Genomic DNA, 13,931 nt, shown 5'->3' with positions numbered 1-13,931 from the left:
TGATTTCATATATGTAAATGTAAATTATACTGTACATTGAGGACATTTGATAATGCTGAAGGTTACCGTTCACTATTTATACCAATATTAGTGGTATTAACCCTTTCAAGCATGAATTATAAGAAACAGTGCCACATGTTTTTTGCATACAGTATTTTACTTCCAGAGACACATACAGTGATGCTTTTTTATTTCTTGATCATATTGTACCTTATTTTTTAAATGTATTTTGACAGTTTATTCAAAATTATTAATTAGATAAGCTTTTCATATTTATATTATCTGGCTATTCTATAAAAATATGGCTATCATTTTTATTTTCCTGTTTATCACTAAAGAAAGTTTGGTTATTACAATGTATGAATTTACATATATAAATATTCATTCTAGAGTAAGTGACAGTGTATTGCATGACTCACTGATGTCCCCTGAAGTGGCAAAATTACAAATATCCACCCAAGAATATACTAGAAAACAGCTGTCAAATAGGTGTCCACCGTAGTGGATGCTACGCATGAAAGGGGTAAATTTATATTGTGTATTCTGTGATTATGGTACATTATGAGCATGCATTATATTGAGAGGCGGATGAAGTATTGTCAGAGGTGGGTAAAATGTTCAGTTAAGTTTATCCCCTACATGTATGGTCTCAAGGCCTCAATTATTCAAGTATGCAGTGTCTACAGTATATACATCTGTGTACAGGGTGGGGATTTCAACATAGAGCCTTTCTTATAGCCTATTTGTAATAGGAAATATTAATCTACCTGTTTCAGAAAATTATTTTTAGGACAACATAATCATTAAAGGATTTCAACATAGAGCCTTTCTTATAGCCTATTTGTAATAGGAAATATTAATCTACCTGTTTCATAACATTATTTTTAGGACAACATAATCATTAATAACAATTGAGTATAATTATTACATCCACCCATGTTTATAACAAACCAAACCGTTTGAAAATCTGTTGAAATTTGATCAAGTTATGGTCCTCTGAAAAGTACTTTTACACTACCAACAGCGTTATGGGTGAGAGAGCTACCTGTGGTAAGATGGCCGCCAGGCACGGACGTTCGACTTTGTTGGCTGGCAACGTGGACGAGGCATCTAGCGTTCTATATAAAAACGTAGAAGAAGAAACATATCAAAACCGGCAAAAACGTAGAAGAAGAAACATAGCAACAACTGGAAAACACAACACCCAGCATGGAAGAGGATATATAGGACGAGGGAAAGATGGTGGTCTTGGAACTATTGTTAACAGACAAATACAGAAATTGAAAAAAATAACAGACTGGAGACGGTGTGAACACAGACTTTATTTACATCCTTTTTCCCCAGCCAGCTCGCTCTCTGATTGGCTACATTCTGTTCCGCGTCACCATCCACGCAGTCAGAATGCACGAGTCGTCAGTGTTCCTCAGAAATCGGCTCTGAAATATTGAACATTGTTAGCTACGAGTCGTTTCAGAGCAGATTATCAGGACAAAGTAGCTCGTAACACACCACAGACCAAATGATGATTGGACAGGGAAATCTCACGATGATCAGGTGTTTGCCGTACGATGGGGACAAAAACAGCCCAAATATCGTTATGTGTGTATCAGGCTTTACTGTTTATACGTTCAGTGTCTAACTCAGCTGTCAACATTCACAATAACACACACATTGCTTTGACTTCAGCGACTCCTAGTGGCTAGAACAGAACTGCAGGTGAATCATTTCACATCACAATATAATATCCTGATCAAACTTGAGATTTACACCACTATCAGTGACTGACTTCATTGCAACCTTCTTGCATTGCACCGCTTACATAACTGGCAGTTTATGTCAACAGCCATCAGCCTTTACGTAGCACTCAAACACACCGATTAGGACTGCTTATGGGTACAGAGTACAGGTGAGGTAAATTTAAGTAACTGTGACTCTGTTTCATTCATTAGTTGGTTTCATTAGTCCTGGTGAGGCGCTTAGTGAGCAAGACCTGAACATACAAGCATCCTACGTGAAAGGAATTCTGCTTGTTACGTACTCTGAGAAGGGAGCCCTTTCTTCTTCTTCTCGAGGCCGCAAGAACAAACTGACCAGGGAGCTAAGGGAAGCTTGGCTCCCCTGAAATGCACATGAGCTTTCCTTTAGGTTGTATTGATATTTCTTTAAAAGAATAACATTAATTTTATTCTGTGTGCAGTGTTTATTTATTTTATTTCATTATTTATAAGATTTTGCTGGTGATGCTGGTGATCCGTTTCTTTTCTTCCAGGGTAGTGGACAGACACTTTGTCTGTTGTGTTCTGTGAGCTGAATGAACAGTGATAGCTTAATATGTTGCTTTTTGTGGTGCTAACAAGACTTTCTATCACTGAATCAGCTCTCTACTGTACATAGACTGTATATAAAAGATGGACGGAGCCACTGCGACATCACCAGTAGATTTCTGAAGAGCAAAAATGAAGCTCTTTTGGAGTTCCCACCGTCGCCATCTTGGTAGCGTCACGCGTGTCGTTAGTCCGGGAAAGTCCAAAAAATGGACAAAGAGGTTGTGCTGAGTGGGGGACTGTGAAGGTGGGGGTGGATGATTGACAGCTTTAGCTAAGAGCTAACTGAGCCAACCCTTTGCAACGGTAGCTAACTAGCTAACGGAGGTAGGCGGGCTAAAGCTAAGGCACACTGTTAGCCAAGTAAAAACCGTGTTTGTGCTGCGCTCTCCCCTCTTTCCGCAGATATTGGATACCTGTCAATCAAAAGGACACGCCCCTAATTATGCCCAATTTCAAGATTAAATAACATCTGAACAGATGTGTTAGAAAAAATTTCACCCCCCCTTACAGTTGTCACGAAGGTAAACTTGACCTATTAATCCGAAAATGGATTAAGAGGATTTAAACATGTTTAATTCTGCTGTAAAGTTGGTGTTTTTAACATGGGAGTCTATGGGGATTTGCTCTGTTTTGGAGCCCCTAGTGGATGAGGGGGGAACTGCAATTTTTTTACACTTCCACATAGGCTTCACTTTTTACAGGCAGACTTTGCCACTTGGTACTGTAGGAGCAGGATGTTTTAAGCAGCAATCATGTTTTTTGACTCTTGTTTTCTGTTGTTTTTTGAACATGCACTAATAGATATGCATGTTCACGAGAGTTGCAAAGTCACTGTGCATGTCTGAGAAGGTTCCCCTGAAGGCCCCCTGTAATTGTAGTTCTGGAAATTGCATCATTTTATTCTCACGGCCCTGGTTTAGGAGTTCTTGCGGCTTGTCCTTAACACATCAGCCGAGCAGAACTTTCTTCTCGTGGGGCCCTGAGAACAACTGTGTGACTGGTCAGACATTTGAAATAGATGTGATCAACATGGAAAATATGAAGCAGAAAGTTGTTCAGCTTTTCTGTGGATGTGAAAGGTTCATATGTGAAACCATAATCCCCGCTCCAGCGCAGATGAAGCGTCTCATGAAGTATTAAATAATCCAGCCAAAACTAACTTTTTTCTTGTTCTTGTTACATCGAAAATAAGACCAAAGTGCTCGCTTCTCATGGAGAATGTAACAAGCTGTGTCAAAATGTCTGCTGTGGAAAGGGATGTCTTGAAGCTTCAGTCTGCAAAGAATGCAAAGAGCTATGACAACTTAACATTTGCTAACTGCTAACACCAGACTATTAGATAACCACGGTGAAGTAAAGGTAGCACACTGTCCACAGAAATAAAAGAAACAATAAATGTTAAATATTAAAATCACAAAAGCAATCAATGTCTAACAACACATGCACGAAAAACATACTCCTATACAACAACCAATCACAGCAGAGCCTCCTCTCACCTGATTCAACAACTTTAATCTCCACATTTCTCTCTGACAGCTTTCAAAATCTCTTATTTCAGCAGCCAACTTTAAGTCACAGAAAACAATTCATTCTGTGAAAGTTTCATTTATTTCTTTTCTTCTCTGTTTTTTACCTGGAAACACAGCTGTCCAGTATTTTCACCCAGCATTGTCCCGAGCACCATTCTGTGTTTATGATGTTTTATGTTGATGTCAAAAAGAACTTTCTTCAAGCAGAATGCTATCAACTCAGTGTTGATTATCCAGAACTAAGCGAAGCGAGGATTTCCAGTTCTATCATTTTATTCAGGATTATGTGAACAAGACTGAATCATTACACACGTTTAAATATTGAAATGAACTCATTTGCACTTATTTAAAGCAAATCTCTGCTCCCAGTCTGTGTAGTCTGCCTTATTTTAAAGGACTAAGCTGATCTAATTTATGTTAGATGGTCAAAAACAGTCATCTACAGGCCCCACCACCACAAAATAAATAAAACCATAAAAAAAATACTACTACTTTCTTTTCAGAGGTTTTGCCCTGAGGCAAGTAGCATCATTTGAATAAAACTGAATATCTAAATGATGATAAGAAACAGAATTAAATTATTTGTCTTAAAATCCTTTATTTTATTTCGTTGTTTTTTTTTTTTTTTTTTTTTTTACTATCTGTAAAAATATAGTTGGTTTATAAACAACAAAAAATGCTGTGTATAATAAAGTATAACCTTTTGTTTTGGATGTGTAATGAAAGGAACAAATGAGAAACTTTAGTTTACATGAGCACTTTAATGACGTCTGAACGACTTTAAGACAAATGGAGCTCTTTCTCCTTCAGCTAATCCATAAATACAAACATGTAACATCCGGACAACCAGCCACACAAAGCATTTGTCAAGTATAAATTTCAGGTCCAGTTTTCCTCAGCACTGTTTCGATAACCAGACCTGTACATCTGCTGCTGAGAATTCTTCACCTTAACATCAAACACACTACGTTCTTTTTTTTCTTTTTTTTTTTTTTAAGTGTGTGTGTGTGTGTGTGTGCGTGTGTGTGTGTTTGTTTTTTTTATTTTTTTTTCTTCGGACACTTCGCATTAGATGAATCTTAAGTTGCAGCGAACCCTCTGGCAGTTCTATTAAAGTCTTTTGGTTCCTCATCTTTACCTTTTCGCCCAATCAGACCCATTTCAAACACAGTAGAAATCTTTGTGACCGGCCTCGATGCCGCCTCCTTCAGCTTCTTAGCGTCAAACCTTGGACTAAAAAGCAACACAGGCAGTCGGTACGCAAATGAAGGTATCTCTTTTAGCTCATCCTTTGTCTCATCCTTCTTTTCCTTCTCACTCTTGTTTATCTCAATCTGGTGCATGATGTTCTCTTTAGAAGAAAACATTTGGAAGAGGACGGCATCCCACATCTTTGTTGCCTTAGGAGCTTCTTTGGTTTGGTTTTCTTCTTGGGTGCTGGACTTATCCTCCGGCTTCTCTTGTATTATTTTTTCTTCACTCTGGTCCTGCCCACTGATCTCTTTCTGGGGGGCTGTCTCTGGAAATTTGGGCTCCTCTTGCTCCACCACCATGTGCTTCTTGAGTCGGGACCATCCACTTGTTTTAGTCTTCATCCCCTTTGGCTTTTGCATGACTTTGAGAAGGGTCTCGGCTGCTTTGAGATTCTCATCTGCTTCTTTGTTCTCAAGAGAAGAGGGAGCTTTATCTGCGGAACTCGTTTCAGCTTTCTTAACTTTTTCAGTGTCTTTGGTTCTTGATTCAGCAGCGTGTACCTTTACAGGCAGGGCTGGAGCTGCAGGACCTGGCTTCGAGCCTTTAGGTTTTAGTTTGTTATCAGGTTTTATTGGTTCATTTTGGACTGAAACATCAGCTTTTATCTCATTTGGAGTTTTTTCCTTAGCTGTCTGAACTTTGTCTTTCCCTAAAAGTTTCTTGACTGCCTTCAGGGGATCTTTGTCACCACCTTTAGGCAAAGAATTTTTGGTTTCAGGAGTCTTTGGTTTGGTTTCTTGCATTTGTTTTTCCATTTCTTGTTTCTCTGAAATTTTCCCCACTGTTGCTGGAGGTTTTGGTGCCACTGTTGTTTCTTGTTTTGGTGCAGATACCAAACTTGTCTCTTGTGGTAACATTGTTCCTGGGGAGTCAGATGCTTGTGAAACGACAATGACTGGAACTGAAGGGGTAGATGCAACCTTCTCATGTTCCTTGTGGAGTTTATCAACATCTTCAGGGGTTTCTCTTACTTTTGAGACCTCCATTGTAGCTTCTTCCTTTGTGCTTGGTTGTTGGCTTTGCTCTACTGGAACCTCTTTCTCATCTTTTAACTCCTCTTTTGTTGGCATTGTTGAACTTGAAATGCCAAAGGCAGGTGAGTACGTTTTGATGCCACCATAAGCAGCATACTCAGCTGGTGTAAGTCCTCGATAGGCAGACTTGGACTTTTGAGAAACTGGGGTTCTGGGTCTCTGAAAGGCTAAATGTGAAACACTAGAAACAGATGCCCCATATGTGGGTGTCTTTGGTCTTTTGTAGCCGGGTGATATGGTCATAAGTCGGGAGGCCTCGTATGTCGGAGTCTTCGGCCTCTGATAGCCTGCCACCTCTGATGTTGATAGCACAGATGTTGGAGTTTTAGGTCTTTGGGAGCCTGCTGGTATAGTTGGACTCTTTGCTCTAAGATCAGGTTCTGACTTTGACTTTGTAATACTTTGTTGTACTGCTTTAACTGTAGGTGTTATGTCAGAGTCAATGTCCCCATTTGGTAATGACTCAGGAAGCTCAGCGGTCTTCACAGTTTGGCAAATGGATGAAGTACTCGTTGTCAAAATTGTTTGAGATGTTCTTGACCTCTCTGTCTCTACTGTGATTGGTGACACTGCAAACAAAAGAGGATTGGGTCTTGAAATTTCAAAGACAGGGGTTGTGGCCCTGGCTTTGAGGTATGCCGGAGTTTTAGGCCGTCCTGCAAAAGTTTTTGATGTTTGAAACTCATAAGTTGGTGTTTTAACTCTTTCTTCAGCTGTTGGGGTGGCTCTTTTCATCTCTGATGATGGAGTAGCTCTTTTGATTTCAGATGTTGGAGTGGCTCTTTTGATTTCAGATGTTGGTGTGGCTCTTTTGATTTCAGATGTTGGTGTGGCTCTTTTGATTTCAGATGTTGGTGTGGCTCTTTTTATCTCTGATGATGGGGTTGCTCCTTTGCCTTCAGATGTATCAGTCCTGATTGTGTTAATCTCTCCTGTTGGCGTCACACCTCTTTTGTTTTCTGTTGTTGGTGTTTGTCTCTGGGAATCTGTGCCCATTGAGGTAGGCTGAGCTGCTGTTGTTGTACTCCTTCTGAACTCCGATGCTGGAGTCAAATCTTGTTTTGTTTCCATTGATGTTTTGCTCTGAGGTGCTGTGCTGCCAATAGCAGTTAAACCAGCTGTATCATAGACTGGTGGTGTCCTGGATGTCTCATAGTAGGATGTGCTTGCTGTGTACATCCTAATTTTAGGGACATCAAACATTGGTTTTGGTGATTTTGAGGGCTCAGTTGCTTTAAATGTAGGACGTGGACTTCTAGATTTGACGAGTGGTGTCAACACAGTGAGAGGTCGAATCAAAGCTTGACTTCCTGGGACTGGATATGGGGTTGGACCTGGACTTGTGGGTTTTGAATGTGTAGTAGCTGCAGCTGAAGCAGGTCTCAGACCAACATGAGTGTCAGTAAATGTGTTATATGGTGGCTTTTTTGATTCATGCACAGTCCCCTCAGTAGCTTGCCCCATAGAGGCTGAAACTCCAGAGATGTTAGCCAATGCAGAATATGATGAAACTGTAGTGATGTGCTGAGAGTAAGAGTAAGAAGGCATGGCCACCGTTTGAGGCGACAACCTGGCTGCTCTACTGTAAGCTGCTCGCTGTGGGTAAGGAGATGCCACATGCTGATAGAGAGGCCTAACAGTGAAACGTGGGGGTTGCTGGATGCCATAGAGGGTGAGTTGTGTCTCTGGGGTCCGGGGTGGAGTGAAGTGGTCGCTGTGCTCAAGGTCAGGACTAGCTTCATTTACAGGGGAAAGGCTGGAGCGGAAAGGTGTTGCAGACTGTGCTGTCTGAGCAGAAGCCTTTTTCTTGGCAGTCCTCTTGAGGAGTTTCTGAAGACGGACGTTGTCCTTTCCAGGCTTGGGTAGCAGAGGCGGGGGGAACTGCTGGGAAAGCAGTCCTGACTGGGTAACAGTGCCATAAGCGACAGCCATGAGTGCTTCAGCACCCTGCGAAGGAAAAAGAAGTCATACACTCTCAGAAGAGAGAGACTCTAAAACTGCTAAAACGTCCCCCCCCCCCCCCCATAGAGATAACAAAGAGTTTGAAAGTTCAAAGTTCTCACCATAATAAGTTGTTCTTTCTACTGAAACATTGTTCCTGGGCTAGCTTAAATGCTAAATTGACAGTGCTATTATTCGTCTATGTCACTGTGTAACACTCTTTACATCAAACCTGCTTATTATTTTTCACATTCAGCTTCCTTCTATTCCTCCATTTTTATTTATTCGCTGAAGCCTCTTTTTCTAACTCTAAAAGCAAACTTTCTAGTGCTACCGTTAGCTCTGATTATATGCCTACTTACCCATAAACAAGCAGCAGGTTTGGGTTGCAGTTACCTTTATTTTTAGTGCATTTTAAACTGAAATGGCTGTTTGTTGTTACCATGTTGAAAACAAATGGCACCATGCAAGTCACCAGGGCTCGAATTACAACGGTGCGTTTAGGGGAGCCTTTGTCGGGCGTGCACCGTGACTTTGCACATCATGTGCGTGTGCATACATATTAGTGCGAGTAGCGCAGTCAAAAATATGGTTACTAAAAAAAAAACCCTCTGCTGCTACTGTATGCAGCTTGTTTAATCAGACACAGAGATGGAAAGTTCTTTTAACAACCACAAAAGAAAGCATATAAAGTGTTTTTTGTGTGGACGCTAACAGCACGCTACAAACGAACAACGCTGCTGTCCACGGTGCTGAAGGAACCAAAACTGATCACATTTGGAGGATTTAATTAATTAAAATAAATAAATAAAACAAAGCTGTCAAATTATTGCTGTTCTTTTCAAGACGCATCAGGAACCTTTTAGAAAAATTATGTGTAACCTGAAAGTGAACTATTTTAGGGCTCCCCCTCAAGTGTCAGTTGAATGTCTTTAGGGGAGCTTCTGTACCTTTCAGGGGAGTCGAGCTCCCCTTAGCTCCCCGTAATTCGAACCCTGCAAGTCACAGAAATTGCTTCTTATTTCAGATTTTACCTAAATATTTCTTTTATTACAGCAAAAAGTTCAAATATGAAATGAAATGTCAATTTTGCAGCCTTTGAGCTGATGAATTCTGATGATTCTTAAAAAGAAATTTTATCATTTGAGACAGAAAATATTGAAACCAAAATATCTATGTTTGTATAATAAATGTTTTCTCTTTCTCTGTTTTGCAGATTTATGTCACAGTGATTACTGAGATGGTGTCCTTTCTTCAGTTTCCATCTTCATCTCACTACAACATCTGGACAACAATTGCAGTCTCAGTAATCTGATTACACTTTATCCCATAAATTACCTTTTTTGACTCTCCCACCTGAACACAAACAATCCAAATGATCAAGTCTAAAATATTTGATGATTAAATGTTTATTTTTCTCAGATTTTCTGTTTTTTTTTTTTTTTTTTTCTTTTTGTTGTTTAACAGCCTTTTGTATCTAGTATTATGTACATACTGTGAGCTTTACCATTTCTATTTTTCACCACAGTGTTTTCCAGTAAACTATTTCAGACATCTAGGTAATCTTTGTATGGGGGTACTTTGAGAAACTTGTTTGACCAGAAGGAGTCTAAGTACGAAATGTTCACATCTTCCACATGATTTTATTTCATCTGTTCTACACTTACATGTTGGTTAAACAACAATCTGAAAAATGGGGCTTGGAAGCGACAAATATAGATAAACTGTAAATAGTGCGTTTTTATTACACTGATGAGGTGACTGATGATATTGTACTTTTGTGCAGTTTAAGTATTTACCCAAATTTGACTTAGTGGCTTAGTGTAATTAAATTGATTTATTTGGAAAATAGCTGCATTACAATTAATTGGATTGAACTGGACTGTATCTTTAAAAGTGCCTTTCGATTACTTTGTCATTGCCCTCTCTGACACCTTCATCTCTGTTTCTGTACCACAGCAAACACATTTTACCCATCTGATGTGTGTATAACCATTTTTCTTGAATAAATTAAAGTCTTTTTCTCTTCACTGCATTTCATAATGTTTTATTAAATATTAATTATAATACTATTATTATTATTATTATTATTATTGATGTCAGAAAGCTGCAACCAAACACGTTATAACATTTGACATTTGAATTTTTTTTTCCAAACTTAAAACCCTAACAAAATACACTGACATTTAATTTAGTTATTACTGAATAAGTAGTGATTCATGCAGAAAATCTGTGAATTTCAATTATTATTATTATTATTTTTTTTTTTCAAGGTTAGGATTTGAGGTGCATCCTGAACACCTGTACACAAACAGCATGCAATAACATTTCAGTCACCAACTGAACACACCTCCGAGTGTTTGTGAAAAAATGTGACTAAAAGGATCTGGGATCTCCATGCTGTGAATGGACCAACACCAGCATGTGTCACCATGATGACAGTTTCTAACTCCATCAGAGTGTAATTTGAGTTGACATAACAATTTTCTTCTATGTGAAACACGACAGCCAAACATACAGAACATACAGAAAAATAATACATTTAGGGATAGATTGAAAGTTTGCCCGTTAGAGTTAATTAAATTAAATTAAATTAAATTAAATTAAATTAAATTAAATTAAATTAAATTAAATTAAATTAAATTAAATTGTTTCCGTATATCCTCTAATCTATGGTAAAAAGCACATGCAAAAGATTTTCTTAGAAAACACTGCAGTGTGCTGCTGTATTACATCATTATGAGTTTTTTTTCTAAACATCCAGAGATTAACTCTGCAGGGACCAGACTGATCTCCTGCTGGATGATGTTACCACTTGGTTCTGGAAGCCTCTGCAGAGCCTAATTTTAGTGTGCAGAGGACGCTTGCCAATCATCTCCCCCCCTTTTTTAAGACTCCTGGCTTTTTACAGGCTGCATCACTTTCTTGAAAACAATAAATCAGTGCTATGATGCAGTTCAGATAGAGTCTGCAGGTTCAGCTGCTTTGAAGCCTTCAGAAACAAACTTTGTGTCACAGGAGTACTGTGTCATCAGCTGCAGACACGTCACACGTATTCTCATGAATGTTTGGGTCAATAGTTCTTACGATCTTTTTATATATGCGGGTTATGACTGTTCTCCCTTTCCATATCATATTCCATCCTTTTCTAAATGCTTGATTTCACCTGCTGCAGACTACATGTTTAATTTTATTTAAATCTGCATGTACTGCTCGTATCACATGGGCGCTCAGTGTGTGACTTTTAGCAGTTTTGGGCTGAAGCCACAGTTTCCATTTAAAATGACCAAAAGTGAGTTTGTTCTGTTGATGCAGCCTGAGGGGGTGAAGGGGGGGGGGGGGGGGGGGGGGGGGGGGGGGTGTCACAAGAAAGTGGATGAATTTGTTCAGTGTATGAGGAGCTTGAACACGTAATAAAACTTCCTGTGTACAGTTGAGTAAAGAAATGAAGAAGTTTATATATATATATATATATATATATATATTTGTGTGTGGGTATGTGTGTGTGTGTGTATGCATGTATAAAAGAAACCTTTTGTGTATTAAAAAAGATGCTGTGACACTTGTTGTTTTGGGTTTAAATGGTACAACTCCTCCAGCTCTGATGTATGCATGAACTAAATTAGCTCTAAATGGGTTAAAAGAGGTCATTTCTGCAGATAACAAACAAAACTGACTGCGAGACTGCTTCTTCCTCTGCATACTTATATCTGAGCATATATATCTGCTGAAGGGTGAAAGTTAATGCAAAGCACCTGACCCCATGACATCACAGCCCGCTGACATTGGATAGGGCTTCAGAAATACTCTGTCACTGAGAAGATCCAATCACAGGAGGTCACAATAACATAAATGGTTTATGAGCCTGCAGCTTGGACATTGTGGAATGAGTTTGTAGTGAACTTTGTTGCTTTGCAAAAGTGAAAGTGTTGGGAAAAATGTCAATTTAGAATAAAATAGCTGTAAGACGTTTTGACCTTCACATCAATCATCTCGTCTGCAGATAAACAAGTCTTTAATATCTTTATTATCCTCAGCCTTCAGTTAAATGTAGGCCAGTGTCAGTACCCCCTCCCCCCACCAGCCCCTCCCTCCTGAATTTTCAGCCTGCCTGATCCTCATTCCTCCTTTTAAGGCTTTGGTAGTTTTGGTATTTGGAGTGCCTTCAGGATGCAGGTTCAAAAGAGGAAACTGTAATAATAGCTGTGCAATAAAAAAAAAAACAAAAAAAACAAGCAGCTCAATAATGACTTCTTTAAGAAAATGAAGGCAGCCCAAAATCGTATCACCACCCCCAGCAAAGTAACGAGGCTTTTACACAAACATGGCACATACCAGGAAAAAGTGAGTTAGGATGAAAAATAGAGGAACTTACCAGGTAAAAACTTGATAGTGGAGTTCAAAGCACTCCAGGCAGGTTCCCCTTCACAGAACAAGAGAGAACAATGATTCTGCTTAAGTGGAGAATATCACACTCAAAAAGACGACTTTAATCCCAACAGCTAAACTACAGCTCAAATCAAAACATGATCACCGTTCAGTCAACACGACAGAGGAATGACAGGGCACCGGGGGATGAGAAAGTTCAGGGCTAACACTTAGCTCAGCCCCGCTGGTGCTTTCACTGATGACCAGAAAATTTACCGAGCTCCACTGCTGAAGTGTTCTGCATCCTGACCACTACCAACAGGTTCTCTCTGCTCTGTCTGGAGAAGAAAAGCTGGAATGGTAGGGAATGTTTACCTGTAGGACTGCTGCTTTAGGGGGCGGCCGGCCAGCTGCTGCCTGCTTGTCCCAGCCCGGAGTGTTAGAACGGCAGGTTCATGTTGAGCCCAGCTTGGCCCCCCTTCCTACAAATGGAAGGAACAGGCGCCATGGCAGTCCAAAAATAAATCCTGAGCCCTGTGGGCTGCTCAGTGACAGCAGCAATGTTGTGACAGCAGAGCGAGGCAAGGCAACATGTAGCACCAACAGGCCAACACCTAAGGTTTCACCACCTCAGAGCTCTAAAAGTGGGAGCTAAGGGCCACCCAGGGGCTCTGAAAGGGTGTCCCAAGGATCCGACGTGGGGCTTCACAGTGTCCTCTGTAGAATGATGGAGGATTCATATCACATTAGCCTCTGAGCATTCTTTGGCTGCTGTAAGATTCCTGTTTTTCTATGGGAGCCTGAAGGCATTTTAGGATCTGGCTTGAGGAGTAGGTTTGTGTTCTAGCAGGGTTAATCTTTCTTCATCTACAGTAAAAGCCTTCAGTTCTAACAAGTTGGTGGAGAGATTCCACTGGTGAACATTACAGGAACATTCACGTCAAAGGCTGTTCATGCCACAAGGTGTCTCTGGCTCACCTGGCCAAGCTGTTGGTTGTTTCAGTCACTGTCATCTCTTAATTGTTAACCTGTCTAACCAAAACTGTTTTAGTCACATGATCCAACATTCGAATGTTGTGGAACCTCCTGGAAGAGGGTCAAGGCTGCACTGTAGAAGCTGGAAGGTGATGCCTGAGGCCGCCTGAAGGAGTAGGGTTGATTCTGACACTGGTACAAGCATAAAGGTCTTTTGTTGTTCTTATGATAGATGTGTATTTGCAGTATCATATTACAGAGTGAATGAAACATCTGAACAAGCGGAAATTTATATAATGCAAAATATTTTATTCAGGGATTCGCAATAAGTTATTTTATTGGTTGAATACACATATTTGTTTATTTATATTTGTTTCACATCAATATTTTGCACAAAGTACACATAATATGTGAAGCTTGAAGGAAAGTTTGACCATAAGCCATGTTTTCCCGTTTAGAGATGTGGATTATTTGTGGAACTGCCGAGAAGTCAGTTTAAGGCC

The 13,931-nt window shown here is 39.9% G+C and overlaps 2 protein-coding genes across 2 annotated transcripts in view; one reads left to right on the top strand and one right to left on the bottom strand.

Moving 5' to 3' along the window:
- Positions 1–10,113, top strand: part of lsp1a (lymphocyte specific protein 1 a) — a 69,095-nt gene extending 58,982 nt beyond the window's left edge. Inside the window, exon 13 of the mRNA XM_041996800.1 lies at positions 9,302–10,113. Coding sequence (XP_041852734.1) covers positions 9,302–9,324 — 23 coding nt within the window. The 3' untranslated portion in view covers positions 9,325–10,113. The remainder of the gene's footprint in view (positions 1–9,301) is intronic.
- Positions 4,470–12,986, bottom strand: prr33 (proline rich 33). The gene is made up of 3 exons (XM_041996799.1): positions 12,829–12,986; positions 12,461–12,508; positions 4,470–8,091 (listed from the first exon to the last, which is right to left on the bottom strand). Exon 3 carries the CDS (start codon positions 8,074–8,076, stop codon positions 4,936–4,938), a length of 3,141 nt encoding a protein of 1,046 aa, XP_041852733.1. The 5' UTR covers positions 8,077–8,091; positions 12,461–12,508; positions 12,829–12,986; the 3' UTR covers positions 4,470–4,935.
- Between the last annotated feature and the right edge of the window lie 945 nt (positions 12,987–13,931).

The sequence above is a fragment of the Melanotaenia boesemani genome, chromosome 10 (genome assembly GCF_017639745.1).
Source record: "Melanotaenia boesemani isolate fMelBoe1 chromosome 10, fMelBoe1.pri, whole genome shotgun sequence".
NCBI classification, from domain to species: domain Eukaryota; kingdom Metazoa; phylum Chordata; class Actinopteri; order Atheriniformes; family Melanotaeniidae; genus Melanotaenia; species Melanotaenia boesemani.
Note: the sequence above shows the minus strand (reverse complement) of the source record. Positions and strands in the feature narration are given on the sequence as shown.

Bases quoted from the DNA above. Each gene is read 5' to 3' on its own strand.
- prr33 (XM_041996799.1), bottom strand. From the start codon at position 8,076: ATGGCTGTCGCTTATGGCACTGTTACCCAGTCAGGACTGCTTTCCCAG.